At 47.5% G+C, this 15776-nt stretch overlaps 1 protein-coding gene across 8 annotated transcripts; it reads left to right on the forward strand.

The window, feature by feature from the left end:
* The first annotated feature begins 283 nt into the window (after positions 1-283).
* On the forward strand, positions 284-14971 carry septin6 (septin 6). Of its 8 annotated transcripts, none has more exons than XR_013133884.1 (11): positions 284-392; positions 2090-2204; positions 4078-4273; positions 4937-5123; positions 5903-6064; positions 7071-7167; positions 7803-7971; positions 8579-8711; positions 8997-9187; positions 10184-10240; positions 11255-12230. XR_013133884.1 is itself a non-coding variant. In XM_077020977.1 (11 exons), exons 1-10 carry the CDS (start codon positions 363-365, stop codon positions 12724-12726), a joined length of 1305 nt encoding a protein of 434 aa, XP_076877092.1. In that variant the 5' UTR covers positions 284-362; the 3' UTR covers positions 12727-12764; positions 13595-14971. The 8 variants fall into 8 exon arrangements, 7 of the variants coding, with proteins under 7 accessions (XP_076877092.1, XP_076877095.1, XP_076877091.1 ...); XM_077020977.1 differs by lacking the exons at positions 10184-10240; positions 11255-12230 and adding exons at positions 12702-12764; positions 13595-14971; XM_077020980.1 differs by lacking the exon at positions 10184-10240 and adding an exon at positions 10514-10565.
* The last annotated feature ends 805 nt before the right edge of the window (positions 14972-15776 follow it).

Genomic DNA, 15776 nt, shown 5'->3' on the forward strand with positions numbered 1-15776 from the left:
CAAATATTAAATGTATCTGCCAAACTACTGCACCAAATATCTAAACATCTAAATTCTGTAAATTTTAACGCTCATTCACGTCTGATTTTTAAAAGTAGAGAATAGACCATTTTGATGGTGAAGGGGGCGCTCACCCACGCTGTTTAACCATTTTATCGAAATAAGCGGATTTTTTGTGTTTATTTAATCGAACCACATTGAGACCGTGGTGATATTTGATTGTAGGTAAGTGTGTAATGTTATAATGTACGCTGACAGGTGTTGGTGTTGTGTATTTGTGTCTCGCCCCCCCTGTGGACGGTCCCACTCGCCCCTCTTTGCTGGCAGCGCTACACTGTTTCCTGTTGAAGGTCCTGGACTACATGGCGGCCACTGAGATCGCGCGACAAGCGGTAAGAAAACGTTTAATTCATGAACCTGCTTAGATCGGAACCGTGGATCAGAACCGTGGAGCAGAGCTCGACATTACGGTGAGATCAGACGGAGATTCGGTGAACGGCCCGTTTTCAGGTGACCGGCGCCATGAGCGTGTTGGATGTTATTGGGTCTGGTGCACAATAACGGTGCGGGTGGTACCGGGCTGCAGGAACACGCACGATCATCTGGACCTCCGCAGAACCTCACATCTTCAGCGCCTCTTCGTTCCACTGAATTAATCACCCCGGAGCTTTTTATTCCGCTTCATGCAGATGTTTCTCTTTCGGGTGGACCGTGTCTGGCACATGTTCGGGTGGTCCACCCGGGCCCAGTCTCCACGTCTCCAGTCGTGTCCTACAGTATCAGGGTCTCTATGTGGACTCTCCGTGTCCAACACACCGTCCGTCTCCACCTCTGGTGTGTACCGGAGGAGCAGCGGCCGGTACCGTTATTTGATGGTCGTGTACCGTGTCCCGGGTCTGAATGGGCGTTGTCTACGGATCATCTGCGTTCCGGAGTGATTGAGGGACATTGTTGCAGGCCCGTTTCACCCGCAGCCCGTCCGGGTCTGCTGGACGGACCTCTGCTCGTTATGGTACCGACAGGCGCGGGTTGTGGTTTACCCTGCAGCTCAGATACTGGGTCAGATACTGGGGCAGATCACCCGGCGCGCTTCCTTTCAGCGGGGCTGCTTTATGTGCACATGTCGGGCAGCTGTGGACTGTTTGCTCTGTTAATATTTGGTCTAATTAATGTGGTTTCATTTAAAAGTTTAATTAGTTGTTGTGTTAAGTAGTTTCTCATAATTCTTTAACCTTATCTCTACACCGAACCACTGCGTAATGTAGACTTAGAATAAGGTAAATTTTGGGACTTTTGATTGGGAGATACTGTTACTAGAATTTAAAGTTTAGTCAAATTTTGAAGATAATGTAATGATTTTAAAAATCACAGGGAATATTATACACACACACTTGAGCATACACCCACATTTTGTATATAAATAAAATACAGTGCACATTCAGTCACCACCTTGGCACGCAGCAGGCTGGGACGGTGTGTTTCCTGTTCGAGTTTATCCAGGCCAGGCGACAGACCTGCCGCTACACTGAGACACAGAAAACAGGAGAGTTGTCCAAACAGCGTAGACCTGCGTTAGTCATGCTGGTCACACAGTTAGCTGCAGTTCAGTCACTCAGGTTCTCTTTACAAAGATCTTCTGTTCTAGGCCCCTGGACTGATGGCTCTGCTCCACTGCAGAAGCAGACGACATGTTTGTTAAATGTGGTTTTAAACTCTTGCCGTTAGACAGGAAAGAGGAAGCTCGCAGTTCAGCACCTGATCTAAACCTCTCAACTCATCACGAAGTCTGAGTGTCCTGGGGAAACTGAGCTACCTTGTTGTTTTGTGTGCTGTATATTACTTTGTGTTTACTGCCAGACTTGTTAGTGTACACCAAGTTTAGCGAATGTATGAATAAGAGATATTAAGCACATTTGTTCCTATTTCAGCTTTTATGTAGGATTTGAACCAGTATGAACACGTCTATGTGACTTTAATTGTTTGTGTATTTGACGCCCTAGTGCTGCATTCTGCTAGGAGATAAGTAAAAATCTTGTAGGAGGTGAAGACGCCCCCCGTGATGAATGTCCCTCTGGTTCTTGTCTCTTAGGGGGAGGGGGCTCGGGCTGTTCCTCTCTCGGGCCATGTTGGCTTCGACAGCATGCCCGACCAGCTGGTCAACAAATCTGTGAACCATGGATTCTGCTTCAACATCCTGTGCGTTGGTGAGTAGGTTGTGCGTGTCTGCCCTGCCCACCCTGGGGGGGGGAGGCGGGGACTTAGGCCACGCCCCTCAGTCATCCTCTGTGACTGCCCCCCCCCCCCCCCCCCCCCCCCCCCCGCGCGTTTTGTCCCACTTACTTTATATGGCTTCACTGGTTGAGAACATTTGCTGTTTAACTCTGTGTGGCTGTTCAGCCCTAACTGTGATGAAAAAGGTTCATGATATTTCAGTCTGAAACGCGTTTATTTACCAGTGGATATTGATGGTCTTACTGAGAGCACTAGAATGGTGTCATATCCATGGTTATTGGCTGTATCCATGGTTACGTGGTTATAGTAGTGCAAGATAAACCAGTTAATTCATCAGCAGTTGCAGAAATGCACACTGTTTGCATTACAAAAGTGAGGTTATGTAACCATGGAAACAAGGAGCAGCGTGGTTGAGATTTGAATCTTCCTTGTGATTGGTTAGTGGCAGACGTGTGTGTGTGTCCTTAACCTGTCCTCCTGTCTCCTCCTGTCTCCTGTCCTTCATGGGCTTTCACAGAAACCTAGCCGCAGGAAGCTTGCTGTTCTATGACCTTTAATTTTGACCAAACATCTTATTGTCACGTGACCCACTTGTTAACGACCGTCATTGTCGAATCATTAAGGTCTAGAGTCAAACCTGCACCATGTATCATCATCAAGATGTTTACAGCACTCGATAATAAAATCAGCCTTCCAGGGACTAATATTACAGTAATAATTAATGCACAGGCCAGTGTCCTGTCCCTCCCAGGGAGGTGTGTTTGGAGGGTCTCGTCTTTGAGCAGGACGGGGGAACAGACATCAATCTGGCCTCCCTGCACAACTGTGACAACACACAGTAAAATATACCACTGTGGTGTTTTAACACTGGACTTCCACACAGAGGAGTGATGTTTATCATCGCCTTGTTCTCGTTACTGTGTGATAAAACGGAGAGATTGTAGAAATCTGCACGTCACGTGTGCTCGTCGTGCATGTAGACGGCGTGTCTGCGAGCACACGCCTGGCCCTTCAACACGGATGTAACGTGTCATTTTGGATCATCTGTGGAGGGATGTTTATGGAGGCTCTTTGAACAGTTGTGGTATTCAGCCAGCAGCAGTTCCTGCCAGATCCGTCCTGCGGAGGACACAGCATGTGACTCCAGACACTCGAGACTTTGTGCATCTGGAGAGTGTGAGGAGGATTGTCACCTTCAGAGTCGTCTTCCTCTTTATTACTGATCATTCACCTGTGTCCTGTGTGAAGGACACACTTCATACTCTCTTCTACTCTGAGAGCAGAAACACGGAGGTGATTTCTGTAGCTCCGTCAGGCTGTCCCATCAGTGACCAGTCACACAGCCTCCCTGGACTGGTTCCACTGGGAGGGTTTAATCCAGGCACTGAACTGCAGAATGACATTTGAGTTGGGGAAAAAATAGTTTTAGAAGAGTTGGAAGATTTATTTGAAATCGGAAAAGGCTTTTCTCTCGTGCAGGCAGCACAAGGGACTGGAAGGAGAGGTGCGTCTGTTTGATGAACTTCCTGGAGGGGGTTTTCTGAGGAGCAGAGACAGGAAGTTCCTGGAGATTATAGGGTTTGATTGTATGAGCGTTCTGGTTAGAGTCTGAAGCAGAATGAGCAACCAAACAAAGTAATGAGGGAAACACGCTGAAAGTGTGTCGGATGGGTGCGGTGGTGTGTGTGTGTTGTGTGGGTGCGGTGGTGGGTGCAGTGGTGTGTGTGTGTGTGTGGGCGTGTGTGTGTTGGGTGGTGTGTGTGTGTTGGGTAGGTGTGTTGGGTTGGTGCGGTGGTATGTGTTGGGTAGAGCGTGTGTTGGGCTCACCTCCTACCTGTGTCCCAGGTGAGACGGGTCTGGGGAAGTCCACGCTGATGGACACACTATTCAACACCAAGTTCGAGGGAGAACCCACCCAGCACAGCCAGCCGGGCGTCCAGCTCCGCTCCAGCACCTACGAGCTGCAGGAGAGCAACGTGCGTCTGAAACTCACCATCGTCAACACCGTGGGCTTTGGAGACCAGATCAATAAGGAGGACAGGTGAGGTCCCATAAGCAGTACGGGTGAGGTCCCACTCGGAGACGTTTAACGCCGTATCCCTGCTGTTGCTCAACCTGTCCTACAGTCTTAATGGTACATGAACCATTTTATTAGCTTAAACACACAGGGCTGTTCAATTAATGGCTTTAATTGAAACGCCATTATCTTTTCATGTTAATATATAATGTGCCAGGTTGTTTAATGGAGCTTTGTCCTCTATGACCAGAGTCGTAGTTGTACAGTATTAGTCCGGCTTGGCTTCCCCAGAAGCCACACCCCCCCAGAAGCCACACCTCCTTTGCTCTTGTCTGTAAGATAATACTGGCAGGGAGAAAGTCCCCACTCTCTCATGTGACACTTCGTTGTGGATTTCTCGTAAAGCAGATGAGAAAGGATGATGTCATAGGTCATAGTCGGTATCTCTGGCACCAAACCAGCTTGCCGTATTAAATTTCACGCATCTTTTATTTCAAGGTGTAGTTTGTTCAACACTGTGGGAGCACAGAGGCAGCCTGTTATTAACCCCTTAGCCTGCAGCTCCTAACACAGCCAGCCCCTGTTTGGCAGGGACTGGCACCAGCCTTCGTGCGCTCGCACGGGGACCTCCGGCCGCACTGTAGCCCCGTGTCCTCACTCCCCACTGACCCGGTGATCTGTCTGCAGCTACAAGCCCATCGTGGAGTTCATTGACGCGCAGTTCGAGTCGTACCTGCAGGAGGAGCTGAAGATCCGTCGCACGCTGCACAGCTACCACGACACGCGCGTCCACGCCTGCCTCTACTTCATCGCCCCCACTGGACACTCGCTCAAGTCCCTCGACCTCGTCACCATGAAGAAGCTGGACAGCAAGGTCAGCCCCCGCCCAGATCCACGCCCGAGCCCCCGCCCCAACCACACCCGAGCCCCCGCCCCAACCCACACACAAACCCACGCCCGAGCCCCCGCCCCAACCACACCCGAGCCCCCGCCCCAACCCACACACAAACCCACGCCCGAGCCCCCGCCCCAACCACACCCGAGCCCCCACCCCAACTCACGTCTGGTTTACCGTGCGAGCCATCGGCCTCATCTGAGCACGTTGGCCAAGCGCACGCAGGTGCACGAGCGTCGTGGTGCCTCGGTAACACGAGCACACGGGTGGAGGGCCTTTCACACCCGCACTGCTAGCTGGTTCAGCATCGTCCCCCCCCACTTCACACCAGCACACGTCCAGAGTGACGCCAGCGTGTGTGCTACGCTCAGGTGTGTGTGAGAGTGTGTGTGTAAGTGAGAGAGAGTGTGTGTGTGTGTGTGTGTGTGTGTGTGTTCTTTTCAGGAAACAGTGTGAGCTCCCTGCTAGTGGCCAGGTTGCTTGGAGTAAAGCCAGCACAGCGTGTGGGATGCAGCTTTGTGTGAGGTGTGTGTGTGTGTGTGTGTGTGTGTGTGGGATGTTGGTGCTCTGTGTGTGGAGCCAGGAGGCTGAGTGTTGTATTAACCCCTTACAGTAGCACCACACCTGTACCACACCCACTCAACAGCACCATCCTACACCCTCAACGGCACCATCCTACACCCTCAACGGCACCATCCTACACCCTCAACGGCACCAGCTCACACAAACGGTCCGTTAACAGAATGTCTTTACTGCAGGTCAACATCGTTCCCATCATCGCCAAGTCAGACGCCATCTCGAAGAGCGAGCTCGCCAAGTTCAAGATCAAGATCACCAGTGAGCTGGTTAGCAACGGAGTCCAGATCTATCAGTTTCCCACTGACGACGAGACCGTGGCTGAGATCAACTCCACCATGAACGTACGTTGGGTCTCCGTCGTCTGCTGTACTGTGTCACGCTGCCTTCTCTGACAGGAAACGCCAATCGCTGCTTCGTACTTTTGAATCTGCGTTGTCCAGATTTTAAAGCCGTATTTTAATGAAAGTCTTTGTGTCTTTTAAATGCAGTTGTGGAATGTCGTCCTTCTCCCTGAGTGTGAATTATCTTGTGGCTCCACGTCTATATTTATTCTTTCTCTGCTCAGTTTTTCCATTTGCACTTGATGTGACAGTAATGAGTAGTTAAAGTTGGAGGGAACCCATCTGGAGTGCAGCTCGGCGAACGTAGCTTACTGTCAGGAAAGGGCAGGCCAGAAGGGGAGGAATGCGTAATGAGTGTGTTCTCACTGCAGGAAGTGTGGGAAACACACACACACACACACACACACACACACTTACCAAAATAAAGGCTTGTGTGACAAAAGTAAGTGAATGTGGATGTGGCCTCCACCAGTTGCCGCGGTGACCCTGGGTGTCGCCACACTGGTCCCCACACAGGGCCGCGACCCCAGACACAGCGAGGTGGGTGTGTCCCTGTCCCCTGTCCCCGGCGCTGAGGACGTACGTTAACCCCAGAGGACTTGCGGTGGCTCAGGGCCATGTGGGTTGTCATCAGCGTTTCCTCAGACGGGGTGTCCTGTCGTCTCCCGCACAAGAGGGACATCCCGACGGTAGACTTGGTCCCGATGGGGTGGTGGCGGCCGTCTGTCTGCTGGGAGGGCCATGGGCACAGTACCGGGGGGGGGGGGGGGGGGGGGGGGGGGGGGGGGGCTTCCTGTCTGTGTCTGCCTCGTAGCCTCTGGGTGATCCATCATCCAGCTAATGAAGTTCGAGATGAGATCAACACGTATTTTATATCTTCATTCCACGTTTCCTGTTGAGCAGCGTCTCCGTCACATCGTGCCCTGTGAGTGCTGTGTGATTGTTGATGGACTCTGTGAAGAATGTGGAAGTTGTGTGATTTGCGTGCGGGTTTGGTGTTCTGCAGGGCCATCTGCCGTTTGCTGTGGTGGGAAGCACGGAGGAAGTGAAGATTGGGAACAAGATGGCGAAGGCACGTCAGTACCCCTGGGGAACAGTGCAGGGTAAGAATCACGCGTCTGCCACAGGAAAGGAGGCTGAAGACCAGCTGAGGACATCCAGACAGATCCGTCCTGCCGTGCGGGACGCAGCTGAGCCGTGCGGGACACGGCGCTCCACAGAAACACACGCCTCTGTTCTTTAACACGTTCTCGTGCAGCCAGTAATGGCAGCAATCCACATCGTCTGTGCAGGCGGAAAACTCTTAATGACTGTGATTCAGGTGGTGCTGCTGAGCCCTGTGGAACACACAAAACTAGTGTTGTGCTCTCTCTCTCTCTCTCTCTCTCTCAGCTTCTAAGCTTCTTACTAGGGACATACAGGGATGGAATATGAAAATACTAAAATACTCATCATAAAGTCAGGGGGTATCTCAGGTGTCCATAATGCCTGCTGGTCTGAGGTAGTACTGATTATGTTAAACCCAGCGTTACTGTGACTGAACAAGACCGTGACTATAGCTGCTGTAGCATCACTTACTGAGCAAAGAAAATAATCCATGAAAATTTATTCAAATTTATTTGTACCGCTGCCACAAGCACTTAACACTATCATTGCCTAGAAAATGGCCTCCTGTATATTTATTGGAGCGCCCTCTGCTGGAGAACACGTTCCCACACGGCTGTGCTGTGTCTTACAGTGGAGAACGAGAACCACTGTGACTTCGTGAAGCTGCGTGAGATGCTGATCCGCGTGAACATGGAGGACCTGCGTGAGCAGACCCACACGCGCCACTATGAGCTGTACCGGCGCTGTAAGCTGGAGGAGATGGGCTTCAAGGACACGGACCCCGACACCAAGCCCTTCAGGTGAGCAGCACACCTGTACGTGTTACCCTGGCAACCACAAGGACCTGGCGGTGTTTACCAGTCCTGCTGGACAAGGACAAATCTGAGCTGAAGACACCCAGGAAGAGAAGACACCCAGGAAGAGAAGACACCCAGGAAGTGAAGACACCCAGTCATTACTTACAGTGGATTAGCTCATAGCTGATTTTTGCTCACTAGCTGAATATTTTTATTTAATGTGTTTGATGATGGCTGCTTGATATAACTTTTGCGTCTGCAACGTTATGTTACGGCCAGTCATGTATACAGGTAGTCATGGCCTGGTGATTAGGGAATTGGTCTTGTGACCGGAGGGTCGTGGATTCGATTCCCAGACCTGAGGCCATGACTGAGGTGCCCCTGAGCAAGGCCCTTAACCCTCAATTGCTCACTTGTATAAAAATGTAAGTTGCTCTGGATAAGGGCGTCTGCCAAATGCCATAAAATGTAAAAAATGTAAATGTAAAATATTATGTCCTAATGCTGCTGTATGTGGCTTTTGAAAAACACACTTTTAAGCCCAATATCACTAGTGTGTAAGTTAAAGGTTCATTCCCAATAATGCAACCTTCCCGTTCTCTGGCTTCAGTCTGCAGGAGACGTACGAGGCCAAGAGGAACGAGTTCATGGGTGAGCTGCAGAAGAAAGAGGAGGAGATGAGGCAGATGTTTGTCCAGAGAGTCAAGGAGAAGGAGGCGGAGCTAAAGGAGGCTGAGAAGGAGGTTTGTGTCCCGCGGTATTCTGGGGGTTTAACAGCTCCCTGTACTTAGGCTTCTAGAATAAAACCACACATCTCTTTTTTCATAATTTTGTTAATATCACACAGTAATGCAGTAATTTAAAACAGTCAGTGGATATGACTGAAGAGGTCCAACATTCCTGTATGATGGAGACATGCTTCCCTGGTCACTAGGATCCTCCCCTGGTTAATTGGTTATTCCCCTGGTTAATTGGATAATTGCCTGGTTGCTAGGATACTCCCCTGACCCCATGTCTCTCACATGCAGCTGCACGATAAGTTTGACCGTCTGAAGAAGCTGCACCAGGATGAGAAGAAAAAGTTGGAGGATAAGAAGAAGTCCCTGGATGACGAACTCAACTTCTTCAAGCAGAAGAAAACTGCCGCTGAGCTCCTGCAGTCCCAGGCACAGCAGGCAGGGGGCTCCACCACGCTTAAGAGGGAGAAAGAGAGGAAGAAGTAAGTATCCACCCTCCTCACGCTCTCCACCACCTCCCCGATGACCTCCGATAAACGGAGCCGTACTGTACAGCCGGAGCAATCCTCCCAGTACTCCCAGCAGACCTACGTGTTTGTCAATGCAGTGTGGTTTTGTGTGGTAAGAAGAAAAAATGCAATGTAAATGCAAACGTTCCGGTGCGTGACCGTTGGAACATGCGTGTTTGTCCACATTAGTCCTGTGCACTCTAGACAGAGTTTCGGCTGTACAAGCGTCTCGTAGGGTTCTAGTGTGCTAATACCCCGTCAGGCTGTCAGACATTACAGCTTAGCTGAGATTTCCTAACAGCCTCGTATTACAGTAATTAATACACCTTCCAACTCATCTAGGAAGTTGCATGAAATACTGCAACACAAAGCCAGATATGCTGTCTCTAATTACAGGATAATCCTACACTACATACTAATGTACAACACTACACTATAATATATATTATATAACCTAATGAATTTAATCTTTCAACTTTTGTCAGATGACTGATACACACAAAGATTTTGATTATTTGATTTTATTGATTGCAATACATATCTGTTCACCCTTGCACAATAATTGATGTTGTTTAAATCTTAAGTATGAAGTAAGAATCCTTGTGCATGATGGAATTTGCTTGATTACATCCAAACTACACAGAAGTCTTCTTTTTGGAGCTTTCTCTGCTAAATACTGTGTGAATGCATTGGTGGTGATGCTAAAGATGTTCAGTATAATACTTTATAGTTTATTAACATAATTTTAAGATCACATAACAGTTAATCAAAATGGTAACATTTTTATTATCCAGAATGCACATTCAATCAAGTGTTTGCAACTGCCTTGCCAGTGATTTAGCTACATGTAATATTTTACCCAGAGGATTTAGGAGAATGACCGATTTAGATGGAGGTTCCAGGATGGCCTTGTTGACATTGTCCACTATTCCTGTCATGTTGCTAATCCCTCCTGGTTATGTGTTCAAGCTGATTTGACCCCCCCACCAGGCCGTGGTAGAGCAGGAGGACGTTTGCACTCAGAAGGTGGACATTTTCTTTTGTAACCCCCCCCCCCACCATTTTCTCTCATTTCTCACTGGCTTCTCCATCGTCTCCCGGTGTCTCGTGCCTCCGGGCACCTAGCTTGCCAGGATGTTTGAGTTACGTTCACGCGTTAGTGGGGACACGCTGTCCACTCGAGGGGCCAGGGGCGTCTCACGTGCGCCTGCTCGACTGGACAGGTCTTGTAAGCGAGGGCGTGGCATGTATGAGACTGTTGTGCTGTGGGCTGTATGCTGAATTCCTGCTGTTTTCCAGCTAACAACACATCTGCTTGCTGCATGCTGCCTGCACCAGACCCCTTGTGCTGGTAAGACTTCTAAACATTAGGGAGTGGAGAAATATTCCAGATTTTTGGATTGCTGAGTTTTTTTGCATTCACTATTTAAATACTACAGTACGGCTAAAAATGACGGCACTACCGGGACCGTAGCCCCACTCTCTCTGCAGTCCTCCTCTTCCTCAGTCTTAATATTTGGTACAGTAAAGCCTAGTGACTGGGGTTAGGACGACATCAGCAGAGTTGCCAGGCTCTCAGTAAACATCTCCGTCTGGCTGACTGAGGTTCATCTGTTCTCGGGGTCCAGAACAGAGGCGTGTGTCTCGCCCGTCTCTCCACAATGGTGTCTTTCACCACAGCAGCTGGACCGCACTCGGCTTTGAGATAATGATTTTGTTGGGGAGGGCTGAGGGGTTAAGACCTCCGACCTCCGGGCGGATACACGCGTGAGAGCTACGTCCTTCAAACCCACGTAGATCTGACTCCCAGTGCGGTGTAGTTACCCAGATGCGTTAGCATGATCAGACATCAGAAGTTAGCATGATCAGACATCAGACTACAATAGGCAGTGAGGTAGCGACTTTTAGCTTTAGCTCAGACACTTTCCCATCAGCCCTTTCAGCACGTGAACTAACCTTTAACATTTTCTTTGTGTGTGAGTGAAGCAGTGTGAACGGAGCCAGCACAGGAAAGTAATCCTCCTTTTCTCTCATTTCCAGTTCAGGGTTCCTGTAGAACGTGTTTCCCCCCCCCAGCCAGAATGAGCCTGTGAATGAGATCTTCCCTCAGTGTTCCTGAGCCATGCAGCTCAGTCCCAGCCCCGCCCCAACCACACCCCCAGGTCTCGGCCCCGCCCCAACCACACCCCCAGGTCCCAGCTCCGCCCTCACCCCACCCCCAATCACCCACGTTTCACACGTAATCATGTGGAGGAGGAAAATTTAATGTGAATGAAATGCTTGATTGAAATGTGTTGTTACCATAATGCCATTATTTTTGTTGTTGTTTTTTTTGTTTGTTTATTTGTTAAGAGCCAGTGTTTCTATAACATTTAATCACCTGTTTTGTGCTTCCAGTGTTGTTAATGTTGATTAATTCTGCATGACTAGGAAATGCCTTTAACTTTAGCGAGTGTGACTACTATTGTGATGGCAGGAGGAACAGGCCATAGTGAGAACATGAAGCGGTCGTTAAGGCTGGCAGCACTGTGTGTAGCTGCCGTCTCTGATGCCACTGTTGGTTGGGCTACAGTGATGCCAACCAACAAGTCCGTCTCAAGTTCTACTAATTCTGAACGTGCCCATGAAGCCAGACTCTCTTCTCAACGCTTGTTGGGGTCATTTTATGAATAGAAACCATCTAAAAACCATCTAGCATATCTGAGTGTTGGTGCACCTTCAGGATTGAGGCAGTACTGATCTCAGCATGCTGGTTGGTGTCTGTGCATCCTGATGCATGTGAATGTTCCCCAGTTCAGCTAATCATACCTCAACAGTTTAATACATGCCACACAGTTATGGCGGGGTATATTAGCGCAAATGTTGATTGTGCCACCTTTTAATTAGATGTTGTCTCCATTTTATGCATCTGGTTGTCTTTTATTATTACTTTGTGATATTATTGCCAAGGGTCGAATGTGTCAGTGTGCAAATGAGTTTAAACATAATAAATGACGGTTTTTACCAAACATTTAAATCGGGCAAAATCATTGTGTGTTTGTACCACATAATTTATTGCATTTATTTATTTATTTGGTAACTTTAAATTTCATTAATATGATAAGTGCACATGTTTCCATTACCTAGGTGTAATTAACATTTTAAATGAATGTTTTGGGATGGGGGCTCAGATGTTGGGGTTCGCACACACTAGAAGGTCGTCCACGTATTGGCTCAAGGGGGTTTGGGGTCTTTTTTGCAGGTCACTGTTCTTGCTGCTGCAGGAGAATCCCTTCTGTCCTGGTACCATTTTGTTCAGCTCTCTCTGCACTCTCTGTGTCTGCTGCCCTGAGCCCGTTCTCATGCGTGTTCTGATATACATGTACATTCAGCTGAGCGGATGACGGAAACACCATGGATCTGTTTCCATGGTGATGACTGGCACTCTGTGTGTGTGTGTGTGTGTGTGTGTGTGTGTGTGTGTGTGTGTGTGTGTGGCCTGTTGTAGGCAGCAGAAGTGTGACCAGTGCTGAGGGGTGGTGCTTTAATGTGGGGTGACCCATGTCCTCTGGTGGGTGGCTGCCTGTTGGCTCACTGTGTGTGTTTTGTGTGACTTTTCCTTTGCAGTACACCCTGGCTCTGCACTGAGTAGTGCCTTTGGCCTGCGCTGCTTTGCTCAGAGACCTCACCATGAGTTTTTGGTTAAGCGCCACCCCAAGGCGGATCCCAGACTGCAGGGTTTCAATAGATCACCTCCCTTGTTTTGATAGACGGCTACATTCATTGGTTTAATACAGCAACCTCTGCTAACCGTGCTTAGCGTGTCACTAAATCTGCCCCTTACCTAAGACTGTGTGCCCTGTGACACTGGCTGACTAATGTTTAACGTGTTTTGCCTTTTACAGGGAGACATGCATGCACGCCTATTCTGAACAGAAGTGTCCTATGAAATTGACTTGTATTATTTTAGAATGGCATTTTTCATTTGTTTTGAACGAGATTTGAATTTGGTGGTGCTACTGAAACTCCATTTCATTTAGTTTTAACTAACAAGGGCACACGAACCATCAACCATCACACAACACTCTAACAGGTCTCACATGCTCATGTGCACCTTTCAGGTGCTCATAGATGGTTAACATGTGTGATTCCACTTTATTGCTTGTGAATACTCTGCTGTTTGAACAGAAAATGGGCAGTTTGAATCTGTGCACATAAGCTCTACACGTTTAACACAACAGGCTCCAGGAACTTGTGTTTGTGTTTGTAAGCCTCGCCATGCTCTGGTAGCTGATGCACTGTGTGGCTGCTTGATTCTTTCTCTAACCTGGCTTTGTGTCCCCTTTTCTCTCTCTCTCTCTCTCTCTCTGTCTCTCTATCTCTCTCTCTGTCTCTCTCTAGCTTCTTTTAAATCTCTTGGCCGTCCATAAGAAGAGGGGACTGCAGTTTCCAAGAGAACTAAGCATCCATTTCCTCTTCCTGTTTCTCGCTCTGCCAGCCTTTTTCTTGCTTAATTTTGAAGGTTTCAAACTTCCACGCGCTCTGCTGAAACTCGGCCTTATGTGGGCTTTACGTGGTATTTTTCACAAGAAGCATAAGTTCTTTCCATATTCTGGCATGCCAACAGTCCCACACTAATACTTTTTACAGACTTTGTGAGGTTACCAGAACCAAAGTTCTGATTGTAAAATGAAGCATGAAGAAAACATGAGATATTTTAATTCTTTGTTGTGTACTTATGTTGCCTTGTGAATTTAGATTTCATTTTGGCCCCAGATGTTTGCAATTACATCAGAACCAGACCAATCTGGATTTCTCTTGTGAGAATGTGTATATGTGCTTAAAAATGCATGTCCTCACAAACAAAACCCCACAGATGTGCATATTATGTAGATATAACTCAATATGATTATTTTCTACACATTATGTTTAAACATAAATCAGAAATTTATTAATAGAAGTTGAGTACAATCAGGTTCTGTTTCCTTCAACTTGAAAATGGTTTGACTCTCTGGCTGTGAAATATAAAGACAACCCAAAGAAAACCAGCATGTTCCTAGTTGATGCGATGAAAGTGTTTTCAACTAATACACATGACCGATTTATTTTGATTTATTTGGTTATTTGTCCGTAAGCCATTCAATTAATCCGAAAGACATTGGCCATTAAGACAGTCATTCTAGCAATAGATTCTTTTCTTATTTGATGAATTTTGAAAAGCGTGGTATAAAGATTCACTAATACCATGTAGGTCCACTTTAATCTCTTCTGTACCCTTTGCCAGTCTAATGCGGCTTTTGCATGTTTTTTTTTCTTCACTTTTTTTATATTAATTTACAAACTTCTTTAAGTGTCATTTCTTTCTGTATTGGCTTATTTTCTTCTTGCATATTTATTCCAGGTACTTTGGCAATATAATTTGCTTCAAAATGTCAGCAAATTTAGCCACATATTACATTTAAATAGATATAGTTTTTGCAGTTTTGTTTTAAATAATTCAGATTGCAGATACAGATATCCATTCATATATATAACCTATAATTTATAAGGATATATTTTGTGTATTGAAGTAGAGCTGTGAGTTAAAGATGTTGCGATGTGACAGTTTCCGATGTGTACAACCTGGGTGCCAAGGCCGTAGGCTGCATTTTTCTAGAATGTTCCATAATCGCCTCTTCAGTTACAACAGCGCCCATCTATCATAATACAACGTTGTGTAATATTTCATTGTAGTAAGATTTCATTGGTGAACATTTTCAATAAAACTTCAGTAAATAATTGTTTTGATTAATGACTGATTTTTATAATTACTGTAATGTTTTTATCCTGAGCAATTTATATTGAGGGATAGAATATTTAACAAGACTCGTGTCCAGTTATTAAATGTTCTAGCAGCTGTCAAATGGCACAGAGGGAAAACTAATGTTGACCCTGGACAGACGTATGAGGGAAACGCTGTACATTACAGGGAGAGAGAGCAGGGTGTGGGGAGTGAGAGCAGGGTGAGGGGAGTGAGAGCGGGGTGAGGGGACTGAGGGGAGTGAGAGCAGGGTGAGGGGAGTGAGAGCGGGGTGTGGGGAGTGAGAGCGGGGTGAGGGGAGAGAGTGGAGTGAGGGGAGAGAGAGCGGGGTGAGGGGAGAGAGAGCGGGGTGAGGGGAGAGAGAGCAGGGTGAGCGGGGTGAGGGGGGTGAGAGCGGGGTGAGGGGAGAGAGTGGGGTGTGGGGAGTGAGAGCGGGGTGAGGAGAGTGAGAGCGGGGTGAGGGGAGTGAGCAGGGTAAGGGGAGAGAGTGGAGTGAGGGCAGTGAGAGTAGGGTGAGGGGAGTGAGCCATCATTAAATTATTCAGGTGTCTGGGGTGATATTGATTTCTGCAGTGCCCCTAATATTGTGTTCTGATCTTCATCTAAATCGTATAAATAAATACAGTTGTATTTAACAAACATCACATATAACATTCATATCTACAATGGCCATGTTTCTAGATTAGACTTAGTAACCAATGGGACTTGTAGCCCTGGTAGTTACTGTATACACACAGACTGCTGTAACTTCAGATGAGTTCAGGAATGATTTCAGTCCTTTAT

The sequence above is a fragment of the Brachyhypopomus gauderio genome, chromosome 11 (genome assembly GCF_052324685.1).
Source record: "Brachyhypopomus gauderio isolate BG-103 chromosome 11, BGAUD_0.2, whole genome shotgun sequence".
NCBI lineage: Eukaryota > Metazoa > Chordata > Actinopteri > Gymnotiformes > Hypopomidae > Brachyhypopomus > Brachyhypopomus gauderio.